At 37.1% G+C, this 18,820-nt stretch overlaps 1 protein-coding gene across 1 annotated transcript in view; it reads right to left on the bottom strand.

Moving 5' to 3' along the window:
* The window catches only part of PRTG (protogenin), a 137,619-nt gene that overhangs the window by 66,932 nt on the left and 51,867 nt on the right, over window positions 1-18,820 (bottom strand). The window contains 8 exon segments of the mRNA XM_047769440.1: window positions 1,017-1,115; window positions 1,118-1,180; window positions 4,064-4,311; window positions 5,111-5,270; window positions 5,890-6,048; window positions 6,309-6,446; window positions 8,186-8,319; window positions 9,335-9,479. Of these exon segments, the coding sequence (XP_047625396.1) occupies window positions 1,017-1,115; window positions 1,118-1,180; window positions 4,064-4,311; window positions 5,111-5,270; window positions 5,890-6,048; window positions 6,309-6,446; window positions 8,186-8,319; window positions 9,335-9,479 (1,146 nt within the window).

Raw genomic sequence — 18,820 nt, 5'->3', positions numbered from 1 at the left:
CAGCAACATGGGATCCGAGCCGAGTCTTCGACCTACACCACAGCTCACAGCAATGCCAGATCCTTAACCCACTAAGTGAGGCCAGGGATTGAACCCGCAACCTCATGGTTCCTAGTTGGATTTGTTAACCACTGAGTCACAACGGGAACTCCAGATTCGGGAATCTTTTATATAAAATGTTTGGAAAACTAAAGGTAGACCATTTCTTGAGGATGAGAAAACATCTGTAAAAGGACATTGGTGTAGTTCAGTATATGTTAAAATAATTCCCTTTTCACACTGCAGAGTAACAAAAAAAAAGGGGGGGTCATGGAGAGCTCTTGAAGAGAGAGATGAAGAATCAGAGGAGGAGAATCAGTTCTCTAGGACTCTTTGAATGAAGAGAACTTCCCACCTTTACAAGAGCCAATGGAGGCCAGCCCTCAAAAGGACTGCAACTCAGTTTCCGGCCCATGGTCAGGTAACACACAGAACAATACTTTCCTCCTTAAGCTGAATAAGCACAATGTATCTAAAAATAAACTAACAGTTATTTGATTGTATAAGAATTTTTTTAACTGACAGGTACTAAATTTCATAACTCCCAGTTTCAGAAATCCAGTGCCTTTGACCTCCAGTCATTACATACACTCAATTGTAAATGTCATTGTATTTATTCATGCCTAAGGCATCTTACATTTTGTTCTACTCAGTTAAAAAACAAAAACAAAAAACAAAAGAAAGCCCTGCAATGTATTTACAATTTAAACGAGAAACACAATGACAATACAAGAATTTTCTTATTAAAATTGGTGTTATGAATTATAAATGAAAGGGCTCTTTATCTTAGCATATTATTACCAAAAATTGAGAGGTAAGACTTGAAAAGGGAAATTAGCCTGCTGATTATGTCACATCTGTTTTTTTTTTAAACCAAAACCAGGATATTTTCCCTAATTTAAAAACCAATTATTCAATGAAAATGATAAAACATATTAATGTTCATACTTAAATGATCGAGAAGCACATTTTCTTACCATCCTCTAAAGTGTTCTGTGTCACGTGGTCAGACATCTGGCTGGCTCCCATTGGCATATATGCCACAATGTAGAAAGTATAATTGCTGGCAGGTTCTAATCATCAATAATATAATGAGTTGTGTCATTTCCAATGACTACTTGATATTCTTCATTATTTAAACCTAGATTAAACAATGTTTAAAAGTTATGTATATTCAAAATAAAATTAACAAGACCATTACCATTTTCTCTCACTAGGAAACACTGGTCCTTGGATCTCTGTTACCTTTTGCAACTCTTTGAAAAATGTGAATAAGGAGTTCTTTATTTTCTAAAAGTAAGCAAGCATGTCTTGTTACAAATTGCTAGTCTGGGAGTTCCTGCTGTGGCATGGCAGAAATGAATCTGATTAGGAACCATGAGATTGCAGGTTTGATCCCTGGCCTCACTCAGTAGGTTAAGGATCTGGCATTGCCGTGAGCTATGGTGTATATCGCAGCCTCAGCCCGGATCCTGTATGGCTGTGGCTGTGGCAGTAGGCCAGCAGTTCCAGCTCTGACTGGACCCCTAACCTGGGAATCTCTATATGCTGCAGGTCTGGCCCTAGAAAGCAAAACAAAAACAAATTGCTAGTCTGAAGTTTTCCTGAATAAACAAACGGAAACAATTATTTTTCTCTAAACTTAATTTAGCATCTAGTCAAAACCCAGAGTAAAGGACAATGTACAGCAGTAACACAAAAGAGCCAAATACTGGAGATCAGAACAGTGTAAATTTTACTTAAACTCATGGTTTCTCTTTTCTTTTAAGCATAAATGGAGAGACAGTAGGGAATGTAATGGCTCTACTCTTTATAAAACAAACCAAACCAAAAGTTGTCCTGCAAAGGATCTCATTTTGCCCCTAGAGATTCTATTAAATTTGACTGACACAAGTTGTTCTTTTATTTATATTGAAAGAAAAGAATGGGGAGGCACAGAATGTGCTTCAAAACGTTTTGTTCCACAATGAGGGGTTTTTTTTCCCCCAAAGAGGAAAAACATTCTCAGCAATTCTTAATAAAATATGCATGGCAAGGTATAGAAAAAGAGGATTTGTCTTTATGGGGTTTAATTCCTACAGAGCAAACCTGTAAAGTGGAACAAGAGCACTGGCAGCTACTGTGCTTTGTGAATAATTCACGGTAAATGCACGTCAACTTAATCAAAACTCTCTAAGGACAGAGCCCCTTCTCTCCACACTGGATTTATAAACAAAACAGAAGGCAAATTCCGCTATTAAGTTTTCCCACATTTCTGAATTAACTTGATAGCATTTTAATTAGACAAGATTACAGGCATTTCACAACAGACTGGCTAATGGCTCGTTAATTAGGAACTGCATAATACGATTTCTGACCTACCAAACAAGGTCCTTGAGTTCGAATTAAAAAGCCTTGTTCGGTCTTTGAATAGACTACTGGGCTGCATGTGGAGGCTCTAATGAAACAACCATAATAGCGAACAAGAGTGGTCTCCACCCAAACCAGCATTCCTTTTACCTTCTTAAATCACTAAAAAGGGAATTAACATACTCCAACATGCTCAGTTATCAGACTTTCATTCTTCTTACTACCATGACCCGATTTAAATTCAAAATATTTTTCAAAATACTCCTTCAAAGTACAAAAAACAAACAACAACAAATCACCTGTTTCTACAATTTTATTATACGACCATTCTTTGGGTGTCTGAATTTGTTTTTAATGTCCATTGCATTAAAAACTAGGCTGTTTGCATATACAACTAAAATACGTAAACCTCTGCTATGGTTGCTATGAGAAATCAATAGTGAAATCTCTATGGTTTATAACTACTTCTTCCTTTTCCTCTAGTTTTTTTTTGCCAAAAGAAAGTGGTGAAGATAAAAAGATTCTAAAAATGGGACTGAATAAAAATTTTAAGACAGATTTGACTTTTACCTTAAATTAAATGAGATAACACATACAGAGTGTCCTGCTCAATTTTTTTTTTGTCTTTTGTCTTTTGTTGTTGTTGTTGCTATTTCTTGGGCCGCTCCCGCGGCATATGGAGGTTCCCAGGCTAGGGGTTGAATCAGAGCTGTAACCACCGGCCTACGCCAGAGCCACAGCAACGCAGGATCCGAGCCGAGTCTGCAACCTACACCACAGCTCAGGGCAACGCCGGATCGTTAACCCACTGAGCAAGGGCAGGAACCAAACCCGCAACCTCATGGTTCCTAGTCGGATTCGTTAACCACTGCGCCACGACGGGAACTCCTCCTGCTCAATTTTTAGAGAGTTCTATGAGACTTCAGAAAATATTCAAAATATATAAAATCATATTACAGGGAATTTGACAACACTTACTTTCCCCCTTAAAAATAACATGCTATGGAGTTCCCGTCATGGCGCAGTGGTTAACGAATCCGACTAGGAACCATGAGGTTGCGGGTTCGGTCCCTGCCCTTGTGCAGTGGGTTAACGATCCGGCGTTGCCGTGAGCTATGGTGTAGGTTGCAGACGCGGCTCGGATCCCGCGTTGCTGTGGCTCTGGCGTAGGCCGGTGGCTGCAGCTCTGATTCAACCCCTAGCCTGGGAACCTCCATATGCCGCGGGAGCGGCCCAAGAAATAGCAACAACAAAGACAAAAGACAAAAAAATAAAATAAAAAATAACATGCTATAGTGACCACAGTTCACTTTATTATTTTATTAAGCGGTTACACCACGGATCCTAAGCAACTGCATCCTTAAACTGGTGTAAGTCTTAGGTAAGTTATATCTTGGCTGAAATGAAATTCATAAGTACACCAGTCTAACTTCTGGCAGGCAGAGAGAGCACTTACTTCTAAACAAGAAAAGCTTAAACCATGCTTATATACACAAAGTAGATAATAATACAACATTTAGCAAAAAACTAATATATCGATAACATATTAATTACTTTACTAAAAGAGATGAATGCTATAGAACTTCAGAAAACATGTGAAGACATCATTTATATTGAAAACAAATCCTTGACAATAAGTAGCACTTAAAATTAAATACTCCCTCAAACTGCTTACCTTCTGCTTTCATGTAGTGCACAGAATAAGCGATGACTTTGTCTGAATTATAAAGTGGCCTGTCCCAAGCTAAAAGGATGGCTGAACTTGACATGGTTTCAGCATGCACATTATAGGGAGCACTGGGCCTGTCTTCTGACATTACTACAGTCAGTCTGGCTCTAGATAAAACAGAACCTTGGCTGTTCTCAGCCATGCACTGATAAATAGCATCATCTTCAGGGATGATCTGATTAATTACCAATTTACTGAGGAAAGAAAAAAATTATTTCAATGAAAATTCTAAGAATGACAAAAAATAAAGTTAAACCATTACTAAATGCACTCAATTATAAAATGACAAACGTTACTATGAACAAAAAACTGTGTCAACAACCTTACTAAAAAATCTGTATGAATTGCTGACAATTACTCTTATTTCTGAGTCTATATAAGTGAAGTATTGTTATATTCAAATCTTGTTTACTTTAGGTGACAGCTTAATCTGTTTAAAATTTTGCTTTTATTAATAAATATATTAATTATGGTAGCACTTAATTTCTATCACATTGTACTACATAAAATTCAGGTCAACAAGACTGTTCAAAGTTTTGTTTAACATATGAGAATGGTACAATAACATTCATATTTATACAAATAAAAATGAGTTCTTAAAATCATTAAGTTTGAATTGTGGACAAACTCTTAGAGACTTAATTATTTCCTTCTAAATTCCTCACTTTATGAAATAAGAAACTGAGATTTCAAGGGTTAACATGCTTGTTAACAACCTAGCTAGCTGCTTATCAGGACTGGAACCCAGGTCTGGGGAATGGTTCCAAAATTCATTTCATTATAATCTACCGCCTTCATGATCCACATATAAAAAAAAAAAAAAAAAAGGATTTTTGGAATACTAATGTTATAGTCTTAAGTAAATTTCTTATTTATTTTGCTTTAGTTAAAATACCAATTTAGGTATTTAATGTTATAATTATAACCATTTCACATAGAAATTACTAAAGCCATTTTATCTTATCTAAAGTAGTAGCAAAGTCAGTAGCCCACCTGTTGTACATTTTAATTCTCCCGTTTGAATGTATCTTCCTTCCGTTTTTCAACCACGACATTTTCGGTGAGGGGATTCCTTCTGCCTGACATACAAATCGAGCAGTGCCAGCTCGAGGCCGCGTCAAACTTTCCGGCCATTCGACAAATGAAGGAGGAGCTATTTTTAAAGAAAGAAAAAAAGAAAAGTATTTCCGTGGCCCAAACAGGAATGATATAGTCAAGAAGAGTACAGCAAGTGACCTAAGTCCCATCCCTGAATTTATCTGACCTTCTGAGCCTACTGCCTCCACTCTACACAGGCCACATACTCCAGGTGTCTTTTCTCTGCGTTCTCAGTTAGACATTCATTTACCCCAGACCTTCCCCACTGTGACCATCTATACACACACACTAAAAATACATGCCATAATCCTAACTTAACTAAGCCCAATACACAGCCACTTGTGAATGCATACAGACAAATGAGTAGATTAAAATTTTAGATTGGTCAACAGGTATATGAATTTGTGGGTGGGTGAGGAGATAAAAGGAAGGCTTAAATAAGAAGGACCATAATGTTAGAAAAGCAAACAGGATGGTAACTTCAGAGTGATTCTAGTTACATTTTAACACACAGCTTTATTTTCCTCCTAAAATTCATCAGTGGATTATAATATTTCACATCGACTTTCATATCAATGATACAACATTCAAAAAAAAGTATAAATAAGCCATGAGACAGAAAAGCAAATGCTAAAATTAAGATTCTTCTGATTGCAGAAGGAAAAAAAACATACCTAAGACAGTTAAAGTTGCCATGGCAACCGTAAAGTTGCGTGTCCCGGGGGTCGTGGCCCGACAAACATATACTCCAGCATGTTGTAGCCTGATGTCAGATATCATGAGATTACCATTTCCAAGTACCCGGGTATTAAAGACATCAATGGACTTGTGATCTATTTCAGAGAATACTTCAGTTAAAACAATGTAACACATGACTTAAATTATGTCAAAAGATCACTGTCCAAACAATCATTATCATAAAGAGTTTAAAATTCTCTATACTAAAACCCTTCCTCTATGCACTGAAATGCCAAAAAGTTAAAAGCCACATAATTGCGAAACATTTGTTTTGTATATAAAATAAACATGATACTAGTTTCACTAGTATGAACAAAGTTGAAGGAAAAGACTTGTTTTTCTTAAGAAGACTTACCAAGACGGCTCCAAGAAATGATTGGTTTGGGATTTCCAGTGGCCACGCATTCTAAAACAACAGTCTGATGAAGGGACGTAGTTATGTTCTGTGGACCTGCTATAATGGTTGGTATGTCGAAGGATTTAGACTCCTTACCTTTACAAGGGAAAAGACAGGATATAAAAATGAATTATAAATAAGACATAATAAGTTAAATGAGTTAAAACATCTATTCTGAAGTTATTCACTCCTTTTAGGGCCACTGCTGCGACATGTGGAAGTTCCCAGGCTAGGGGGTCAAAGTGGAGCTGCAGCTGCAGGCTTACATCAGTCACAGAAATACAGGATTGATCCGAGCCACATCTGCTACTTACACAGAAGCTTGCACTGAGCAGGCCAAGGATTAAATCCAGATCGAACCCGTATCCTCATGGACACTATGTTGGATTCCTAACCCACTGAGCTACAAAGGGAACTCCATTTTTTTCTTTTTTTTAAAACAAACTTTATTGAGCTATAACTCAGCCATCTGAAGTGTATAATTCAATGGTTTTTAGTATTTTCAGAGTTGTACAACTATTACCATAATCAATTTTCAAAATATTTTCATTACCCCAAAAAGAAACTCCATTCCATCAGCAGTCACTCCCCAGTCTCCTCTTCCCACAACCTGGAGACCACTAAACTACCCTTCTTTTTCTGGATTTGCCTACTCCAGACATTTTATAAAAAAGGAAATATACATTATATGCTCTTTTTGTGACCAGCTTTTCACTTAGTGTACTATTTCTAAGGTTCATCTAAGTTGGAGCATGTACTAGTACTTCATTTCTTTTTACTGAATAATAATAATAGAATAGTATTTAATTATATGGATAAGACACATTTTATTTATCCATTCATCGGTTGATGGACACTTAGTTTGTTTCCATATCATCCACTTTTAATTGAGGTTCAAACACTGTCTTAATGCTCTGGCTAATCTTGCTAGGAATTTATGTGACACTGGGAAGAGAACAAGTGTGAGAGAGCCTTTGTCTTTATCCTTTACACCAAGAAGCTAGCAGATACTACCTAATTTCAACCTCGATGTTAAAATTTTTTTTTTAATATTTAAGGATCTTTTAGGAGGTAATACATCTTGTGAAGAGTAAACATTCATGTGAAGTTCAACATCTTTAGGCCAGGTTTTCTTTAACAACATTCAAGTCAATTTAATTATTTAAAAATAAACACTACCTAGCACCCATATATAATTCCACTTTAATAAAATACATGTATTTCTCTATATTCATTTCTTTAGCTAGTTTCCCTTCTAACTATATTCATGTATGGCAAAATACATGAAATTATGTTCACTTAATATTAACAATGATCATTTCTGGGTACAGAACCAGGGACATTTTAAAACATATCTTTATGCTTTTTTTACTGTTTACTATAAAAAATTTAGTTTTACTTTATAGGCAATATTTTTATGATAAGCATGCATCATTTCTACAAATGCAAATTATAATTTTTCTTAAAAACAAAAGAATCCAAACTGGCAAGAAATATGTTTTTATTGGCAATGGACAATTTTGGTGGAAATAGATTATTATTATTCTTTTGTGAGCTTTTTGTATTTCATATTGTAAAAACAAAAGTGTAGTATTTACAAAAAATTCCAGTCTTAAAAATTTTGACATTAACATATAAAGCAAGTTAGTTTGAAAAAGAAGGCTACTTAAATAGATGAAGATTATAACTTTAATGAATTACAAGAAGTTTAATGAGGTTAAAGTACTGTTTTATTGGATACTATTACAGCCAGAGAAGGAAATTTAATTGTTGGGCAAATTAAAAACTACAAATTATAAAAAAATGTAAAAAAACTAAAATGTTCTGTGTGGTACCTGGAATCACTGTGAGAGAAGCCTCCATACTTTTACGTCTGTGGGCTACAGTAGCAGCAACACAACGATAATTTCCCACATCCCTTTGGTGAACATCATAGATCTGCAATACTCCTGTTGGTAGGGCAGTTACCCTATTATGAAAAGAAAGATGAATAAACTCTTCGTTGCAGATTTTATACTTTATCTTAACATATATTCTACAATAAGAATTAATATACTCAACCTTTTAAAAATGCCAGATGCAATACTTTAAAGATCTTTTAAATATTAGCTTGGTTTAACTGTTTTCATTTGGGTTACTACAACTCTCTAAAACATAAATGTGCTGTATGTGATTTGTGAAACAGTGTAATTTTACACACAGAGTCTCACTTGAGTAGCTAACTAGTGGTCTTGAACTTTGCAGTTTTTTCAAATTCCTGATTTTTTTGTTTATAAATATCTATGTATTCTCCAACATAGAGGAATGTAAGTTTTTTTTTTTTTTTTAAAAAGCTCTTCCTTGAATAACTTTTTCCCATCTTAGTGCTCTCTACCATTTCAACAAATAATTTTTGCCTAGTTAGGAATATTGCTACTCATCAGGACAGGAATCAAACTTCTGAAGTTGCTGCCAAGTTCTTGATCCCCAATCCCTAACCATCTTTATGGCACTAGTGTAAACATGCACGCGTGTGTGTGTGTGTGTGTGTGTGTGTGTGTGTGTGTGTCCATGTGTTTGTGTGTAGAGGGGGTTGGGAAGCAGAAGGTAGTGATGGAGGTGGTCAACTACCATGGCAAAGAGTGGAGACCCTTACACCATCACTACTATCCCTAGCAGTGAAAGAGTAACTCAGTTTCCTAAATCCTTGGGCTGCAGTCCAGGTAATCAATTGCTCCCGTGGTTGGAAAAGACATCTGAGGTAAGGAACTAGGCACTAAGACAGAGTATCAGAATTCTTATCTAAACCAAAAAGACACAGTAACTATACCCCATGTGCCATAGACTGATATTCTAATTCTTTGCCTAAGTTTGAAATGTCTTTAAGAAATTGAGCATTGCGACCACAAACGAAAATGAGCTCCACAATGATTTTCCCCCATGTGGTTTTATGATACAGTTCTTACTACTCCTGTATCCTCTTCAAAGACAAAAGCTGAATTTACCTGTCCATGGTTATAGGCAGAGCTGTCCGATTTAGCTCCCATGTTATGACTGGAGGAGGGTTTGATGAAATCTTGCATGCAAATCTAGCAACTCCACCTTCCTGGACCTCAACAGAAATGGGCTGAACTTCAAATGCAGAAATAGCTAGAAGGTAAAGTTTGTCAAATTCAGAATAAGTGTATACACTATTATATACTACACTTGGAAATAACATTATGCTAGATACTATTTATCAAACTTGAACTCCTGCCCAGACATAAGACCAACTCAACAAGCACAAAGAGAAATTAAGGAATAATTTTAGAAAAACCACCAGGCAGCTGCCCACCTAAAGGAATTTGGTCTTTCCCAAAATGAAGTTCTAAAAATTTTCTCAAGAAACTTAGATCCGTTTCAAGAAAAAAATAACATATAACTGTGGAGTTCCCATCATGGCTCAGAGGCTAATGAACCCGACTAGTATCCACGAGGACGTGGGTTCGGTCCCTGGCTTCTCTCAGTGGGTTGAGGATGTGGTGTTGCCACGAGCTGTGGTGTGGATTGCAGACGTGGTGTTGCTGTGGCTGTGGCATAGGCTAGTGGCTGTAGTTCCAATCCGACCCCTAGCCTGGGAACCTCCATATGCTGCGGGTGCAGACCTAAAAAAGACAAAAAATTAACTGAAACAAAAATAAACAATAACTAATGGTATGCAGTGATATACTAAGCTGTGTGGCACAAACCTCATATACTATATTTCAGAGGAGAGGGAATCAACAAAGACAGATTAGTCTGGTAAAAACCTTTTACAGGGAATGTTTTTGAATTGTTTTGAAGAAACCATTGGGTTTAGACAGAAGGAGAAAAACAGGACATTCCAGGTGAAAGGAGTCACATGAAGGCAAACACAGAAGAAATGAGCAGTATGCGTGTGCACACAGGACTGTGAGGAAACAGCCAGGACTAACTCTTGTAGAATAAATCAGATTAAGGTTTCACGGAAAAGTGGAAGGAGAGTAGAGATAAAACATGTGTACCATGGTACAAAGTGAAAGGCATCACTGCAAAGTTTCGAGAGAAGGAGTGTCATGACAATAATAGTGTCTGGGAAAAATTATTCAATCAGGTACTGTTAACATAGAATGGATTGAAAAAAGAAGAGCTTCAAGTCAAAAGACCAACAAGCTGTTTAAATAGAAATGACAGAACTGGGTGGTGGCAATGAGAATGGAGAGATTCTCCAGGAATCTTAATGAAAACGAAGACTTCTTAGTGGAAACCTGTCATTCCATGTTTGGAATCAAGTGAAGTTGGTACTGATGGAGCAGAATGAGAAAGGAAAGAGGGAAGAAAAATGATGTGTCTGATAAATAAAGGTACACAGACTCAAGAGACTATTTTTAGACTTATGTATTTCCAAAGTAAAGACAAATCTTGAAGTGTTGATATTTTCTAGAGATAATTCTTCTTTACCCTTTTAGGCAAGCCTCCAGCAACCGGTCATCTGTGTTCATGGTTTTACATTTTGATGGAGTCCAGACTCCAGGTGACAATGTGGCTTGCCTTCCCTATACTTAGAATTCCAGGATATAAAGAAAGGGAGCCAATGACAGCCTTACTCTCCATCCTCAAACTCTAGTTCAAAAAACATACATACCTTTATGATTCATCAAAAAAGTGACAAATTATGAAGAAAAAATAGAAAAATGGGAGTTCCTGTTGTGGGCTCAGCAATAATGAACCTGACTAGTAACCATGAAGATGCAGGTTCGATCCCTGGCACCGCTCAGTAGGTTAAGGTTCCAGTGTTACCATGAGCTGTGATACAGGTTGCAGACGTGGCTTGGATCCCTGGTTGCTGTGGCTGTAGGTGTAGATCAGGCTGCTGCAGTTCCGACTTGACCCCTAGCCTGGGGACTTCCATGTGCCATGGGTGTGGCCCTAAAAAGACAAAAAAAAAAAAAAAAAGGAAAAGAAAAATAAGGGCTGGAAGACTTACATCTCATTAGACTAGGAAGGGTAAAATGTCACAGAAGACTTAACAAATTCTGCCTTAGACTCGACTTCATTAATCTATAAATGAGATCTTTACAGGTATAGAACTAATCAGTGAATAACAGTAAAAATATTCTTAGGATTATCTACTTCCAAAGAGGGGGGAGTAATTAATACTTTGTGTACATACACAAAAAATTCCTACTTCTTCAAGAACAGCACTTCTTAAACTGCCGTTATCAGTGGGTCTATAAGGTCAAAAGGATTTTTGTGACAACCAGCCTTGGCCTTTTTCACTTTCATTTCTCTTGAGTATACAGTGTCTCTAGAAGCTACATGAAGGGTGATAGAGCAACAGAGCTAATGCAGAAGCAGGCGTGTGTGAATCCAGCTGTCTTCTATTAAGCTAATTAAGGAGATTTGGAAAAATGTACATTTATCTCACTAAAGTTTTTGGAACAGAGTTATTTTTCATTCAATGTGTGGTGTTGATATGTAATTGATGTTTTAAAATTAATGAATATTTTCAAAATTTCTCAGTTTTAATTTCTATAATAAATACCCACAGATTTAATCTTCATAAAGAAAAACTCTTTGGGGCCTTCAATAAGGTGTTTTTTTTTTTAATGGCCATACCTGGAGCATATGGAAATTCCCTGGCTAGGGACTGAATCCAAGCTGCAGCTGCAGCAATGTCAGATCCTTTAACCCACTGTGCCGGACCAGGGATCGAACCCAGCACCTTCGCAGCAACCCAAGCCACACCAGTCAGATCTTAATCCACTGCACTATAGGAGGAACTCCCTCAACAAGTTTTAAGAGCATAAAGAGTGAGCCTAAAATGCTTAAGAATCACTATTCAACAACACCAAACTCTGAAAATCAATACAGTTTTTCTTTTTAATTGCTTCTGTAGTCACTTTGTTAATCAATTTACACACATTCTTTATCAAACTGAAGGCCTACCTACTGAAAAATAAGGAAATGGATGGTTATACTCATTTTTAAATATCAAATTCAGACTCAGAAGAGCCAGATTTCTCAAAAACACTACAAGCTTATCATTCATTACTTAACTAAACTTTTGCCAAATACATTCATATTTGGGTAGAATTAAGACCTAAGTTTTTAAAAGTTTAATGCCTGTTTTATGAAGTATTCATCGTTCTTACTGACTCCATATTTACCTTTTCCATGTGTGAGGGGATGACCTTTAGCTCTAGCTGTCATTGATAATCCTGTCTATATTCAATTTACAGACTTCAAAGTGGGAATTTTTGTCTTACTCTTTCCCAGCATTTACCTCTCCAGACTAAAATATCTAATAAAGTTTAACTTCTCTTTATAAGGCAGTAGTTTCTCCAACCCTATATGAACAATTTCTTCTTCCATTAACCCACAATGAATCAAGTACCTAATTCACTGTGTATTATCTCATACCCATATATATGAGCTAAATCTCTATATCTATCTATCCATCTATCTGTATCATATCTGACTCCTTTCCATCCCTAATAGTACTCTCTTTTTTTTGATAGGGTTTTTATTATTATTCTGTGGCTGCACCTGTGGATATGGAAGTTCCTGGGTCAGGGGTTAAATCCAAGCCATAGCTGTGATCTACATCGTGTCCTTTTAACCCACTGTGCCAAGCCAGGGATCAAACCCATGCCTCTGCAGCAACCTGAACCACTGCAGTCAGATTTTTAGCCCACTGTGCCACAGTCAAAACTCAGAGAGTAATATTTTTGATTCAGGCCTTTATGTTCTACTGCCTAGAAGTCTTGTAGTAGTGTCTCAGGCAGTATCTGTCCTGCCTACAGAGGTACCTTCCAAAGTGACAGTCTTAAGATACAAATTTGATTTGTGTTACTAATGAATTTACTACCTGCATAATTCTGTCATCTTGTATTCAACCACTTGAAATTATCCTCCACGAATACTAAACTACTTATAATTCTCTGAATATACCTCATATACCTCTGAGTATTATATTAGCATTCCCTCTTTCAAATACTCTAGGTCCCTCGGTCCACCTGATGAAATCCTATCATTTAAAGCCTCATTCGCTGGCCTCATCCTTTGGGAAGCTGTTCCTGACCTTTTCCTCTACAACTTCTATACAATAAAGACCCTTATTGCTATTTTTATCCCACAATATTTGAGTCACTTATTCACAAGTCTTTCCCCCCATTCTACACTCTAAGCTCAGTGAGGGCGAGTGGTGGGTGATATTCTTTGTAGGAACCCTTAAGTCAGTGAATGGCACAAAGTCAGCACTAAAACAATACTTGTTGAATTAAAGTGAAATTTTAAAAATTTTCTTCAGTTCTATCAGGTCTTTAAACAAAGTAACCAGAAATGTACAGTTTCACAGGTACAAATACCAAGGCTTGAAGTAAGAAAATGTTTTTTATTATTTTGTTTGCTATAATTCTAAAAAATCTCTGATACTTATTATTTGCTTTTTAGGGCCACACCCACAGCATATGGAAGTTCTCAGGCTAGGGGTTGAATATGAGCTACAGCTGCTGGCCTATGCCACAGCCACGGCAATGCAGGATTTGAGCCGCATCTGCGACCTACACCACAGCTCACAGCAACACTGGATCTTCAAACCACTAAGTGAGGCCAAAGATCAAACATGAGTCCTCACGGATACTAGTCAGGTTTGTTACCGCTGACAGGAACTCCAGTGGCATTATTTTTAGAGAGAAAAATCTGTCCCTCCTCTCTTAGAGGATTTTTACAAAGATGAAATAGGCCAATATTGTGAGGGTTCTTTACATATTATACAATTTTTTATTAATGTTGTGGTCATTGAGAATAATCACTCTGTTGCCTTTGGTAATTTCCCTCCAACAATTTAGGCACTTGAGAGTTCTTTTTTAACTCTGAATCTGATCTAACCAATCAAACAACATGACGCCTCTGACCCCACTACCTTTCTCCTTTGAGCAGTTCCCTCTTTTTTTCCCAGACCCATATGTCTATGAAATCCCTAAGCTTTTTTACTATATAAACTAAACTAGTTTTGCACTTTTCAAATGGGCTAGAACTCTGGAGTCACAAAAGCATGAAAACAAAAAGATTAAATGTATGTATCCTGTAACACAGCAAGGGTATTCACTTACTTACGGGGGGAGGGTGAGTGTGAGAAACAGATTTAATGAGATATAATTCACAGTGTATGTGATTTACATTCCGTGTAATTCACCCATTTAAAGTGTACAATTCAATGGGTTTTAGTATATTCACAGAGTTTGTGACCATGCCTATAATCAATTTTAGAATATTTTCATCACTGCAAAAAGAAATTCCATATCCTGAAGTTATCTTTCCCTCATCTTCCCAACCCCTCTCTATTCTAGCCAGCAATTAATTTAGTTTCTTTCCCCCCACCTCCAGCTTTGAGATATAACTGACATTTATCATTGTGTAAGTTTAAGGTAAACAACATTGTATAAATCTGAGGTCTGATACGTTTATATATTGGGAAATGATTACCACAATAAGGTTAGTTAATACATTCATGAAGTTAAGAGTATTTCTTTTTTCTTTTCTTTTTTCCTTTTTAAGGCTGTACCTGCAGCATATGGAAGTTCCAGGGCCAGAGGTCAAACTGGAGCTGCAACTGCTAGCCTACGCCACAGTCACAGCAACATGGGATCCAAGCTGTATCTGTGACCTATGCCATAGCTTGCAGCAATGCCAGATCCTTAATGCCCTGAGGGAGGCCAAGAATCGAACCTACAGCCTCACAGAGACCATGTTAGGTCCTTAACCTGCTATAAGAATATTTCTTGATCCGACTTTGGTATTCAGCAGGTTATGAAGCAAGTACTCTATAAAGGTCCTCAAGAACACCTTTGTACTCAACATAACTGATGTATCGGTCCCTTCTGAACCAACTTGCTGGCCATACAATTTTGTCCAGAGAAGACCAAGCCAGATACTCCTTGGGACCTTTCATCAGTACCTCTAAGACTGAAGAGAAAGAGGAAAATAGGACTCAGGAGTAAAAACAAGTTTCCTTTTTCTGTTTGTAAAGCCTCCATCTGGGTACTAACCTCTTCCCATGCCCTCACCTCTGGGAACCTGATATAGCTGTGTTTTAATACCTCTTTCCTGCATATTTAAATTCTCCTTTTTCTGACTCCTTCGTTCAGCTTATAGCAATCATTGAGTCTCTTCCCACCTCTGGCACAACCACTATGGAAAACAGTATGGAGGTACCTTAGCAAACTATATATAGAACTACCATATGACCCAGAAATCCTACTCTTGGGTACATATCCAGACAAAATTTTCCTTGAAAAAGACACATGCACCCCCTATTCACTGCAGCACTATTCACAATAGCCAAGACATGGAAATAACACAAATGTCCATCGACAGGTGGCTGGATTAAGATGTGGTATATAAATCAGCTTTACAATAAATACTAAAGGAACTTCTCTAGGCAGAAAAGAAAAGGCTGCAACCAGAAACAAAAATACCACAAATGACAGGCTCACCAGTAAAGGTATATATACGGTAAAGATACAAAATCATCCATGCACAATTATGCCACCAAAATAATAAATCATGAGAAGAGGAGGGTACAAATTCAGGACACTGGAGATGCACTTGCAATTAAGAGACCAACAACTTAAAACAATCTCTTATATATAGAGACTCTTACATCAAAACTTCAGAATAACTGCAAACTAAAAATGTACAATTGATACACAAACAAATAAGAAAAATCAACTCAAATACAACATTAAACATAGTCATCAAACCAGAAGAGGAGAGAACAACATAAGGGCAGAAAAAAGAGCAACAAAAACAAATCCAAAGCAATTAATAAAAGGGCAATAAAAACACACATATCAATAATTACCTTAAATGTTAATGGACTAAACGCCCCAACCAAAAGACACAGACTGGCTGAATGCATTCAAAAACAAGATCTATATATATGCTGTCTTCAAGAGACCCACTTCACTTCTAGGGACACATACAAACTGAAAGTGAGAGGATGGAAGAAAATATTCCATGCAAACGGGAATCAAAAGAAAGCTGGAATAGCAATACTCATAACAGACAAAATAGACTTTAAAATGAAGAATATTTTAAGGGACAAGGAAGATCACTACCTAATGATCAAAGGATCAATCCAAGAAGAAGATATAACAATTTTAAATATCTATTCACCCAACATAGGTTGACCACAATATATAAGGCAACTGCTTACAACCTTAAAAGGACAAATTGACAGTAACACAGTAATAGTGGGAGACATTAACACCCCACTTACAGCAATGGACAGATCAACCAGACAGAAATCAATAAGGAAACACAGGCCCTGAATAAAGCATTAGACCAGATGGACTTAGTAGATATTTATAGGACATTCCATCCAAAAGCAACAGAATACACATTCTTCTCAAGGGCACATGGAACATTCTCTAAGACTGATCACATCCTGGGCTACAAATCCAACCTTGGTAACTTTAAGAAAACTGAAATCATATCAAGCATCTTTTCTGACCACAATGCTATATGACTGGAAATCAACAAGAAAAAAACTGCAAAAACCACAAACACGTGGAGACTAAACAACATGCTACTAAACAACCAATGGATCACTGAAGAAATCAAAGAGGAAATTAAAAATACCTAGAAGCAAATGACGACAAAGATATGACACTCCAAAACCTATGGGATGCAGCAAAAGCAGTTCTAAGAGGAAAGTTTATAGCAATACAAGCCCACCTCAGGAAACAAGAAAAAGCTCAAATAATCAAGCTAACTCTACATCTAAGGCAGCTCCAGAGAGAACAGACAAGACCTAAAGTTAGCACAAGGAAAGAAATCATGAAGATCAGAGCAGAAATCAATTAAATAGAAATGAAGAAAACCATAGAAAAGATCAATGAAATGAAAAGCTGGTTCTTTGACAAGAGCAACAGAATTGATAGACCCTTAGCCAGACTTATCAAGAAAAAAAGAGAGAGGACTCAAATCAATAAAATTAGAAATGAAAAAGGAGCAGTAACAATGGACATCACAGAAATACAAAGGATCATAAGAGACTGCTACATGCAACTATATGTAGATAAAATGGAAAACCTAGAAGAAATGGACAAATTCTTAGAAAAGTACAATCTTCCAAGACTATACCAAGATGAAATAGAAAAGTTGAATGGACCAATCACAAGTTCTGAAATTCAAAATGTGATTAAAAATACTTCCAACAAACAAAAGTCCAGGACCAGATGGCTTCACAAGTGAATTCTATCAAACATTTAGAGAAGAGCTAACACCTATCCTTCTGAAACTATTTCAAAACACTGCAGAGGAAGGAACACTCCCAAACTCATTCTATGAGGCCACCAACACCCTGATACTAAAACCAGACAACAATACCACAAAAAAAAAAGAAAACTATAGGCCAATTTCACTGATGAACATCGATGCAAAAATCCTCAACAAAATACTAGCAAACTGCATCCAACAACACATTAAAAGGATTGTACATCATCATCAAGTGGGATTTATCCCAGGGATGCAAGGGTTCTTCAATATCCGCAAATCCATCAGTGTGATATACCACATTAACAAACTTAATAAGAAAAACCCTATGATCCTCTCAACAGACGTGGAAAAAGCCTTTAACAAAATCCAACACCATTTCTGATAAAAACCCTTCAGAAAGTGGGCATAGAGGGAACCTACCTCAACATAATAAAGGCCATATATGACAAACCCACAGCTAACATCATTCTCAATGGTGCAAAGCTAAAAGAATTCCCGCTGAGATCAGGAACAAGACAAGGATGTCTGCTCTCGCCACTACTCTTCAACATAGTTTTTGAAGTCTTAGCCACAGCAATCAGAGAAGTAAGAGAGATAAAAGGAATCCAAATTGGAAAGGAAGAAGTAAAACTATCAATATTTGCAGATGACATGATGCTATACCTAGAGAATCCTAAAGACTCTACCAGAAAACTGTTAGAGCTCATCCATGAATTTGGCAAAGTCACAGGATACAAAATTAATACACAGAAATCGATGGCATTTCTATATGCTAACAGTGAAAGATCAGAAAGAGAAATTAGGAGTTCCCGTTGTGGCGCAGTGGTTAACGAATCCGACTAGGAACCATGAGGTTGCGGGTTCGGCCCCTGCCCTCGCTCAGTGGGTTAACGGTCCGGCGTTGCCGTGAGCTGTGGTGTAGGTCGCAGACGAGGCTCGCATCCCGCGTTGCTGTGGCTCTGGCGTAGGCCGGTGGCTACAGCTCCGATTCAACCCCTAGCCTGGGAACCTCCATATGCCGCGGGAGCGGCCCAAGAAATATCAACAACAACAACAAAAAGACAAAAAGACAAAAAAAAAAAAGAAAGAGAAATTAGGGAAGCAATCCCATTTACCATCACATCCAAAAGAATAAAATACCTAGGAGTAAACCTACCTCAAGAGACAAAAGACCTGTACTCTGAAAACTATAAGACTCTGATGAAAGA

This window comes from Phacochoerus africanus, chromosome 2 (genome assembly GCF_016906955.1).
Source record: "Phacochoerus africanus isolate WHEZ1 chromosome 2, ROS_Pafr_v1, whole genome shotgun sequence".
Classification (NCBI taxonomy): domain Eukaryota; kingdom Metazoa; phylum Chordata; class Mammalia; order Artiodactyla; family Suidae; genus Phacochoerus; species Phacochoerus africanus.
This window is presented reverse-complemented; position numbering and strand designations above follow the sequence as displayed.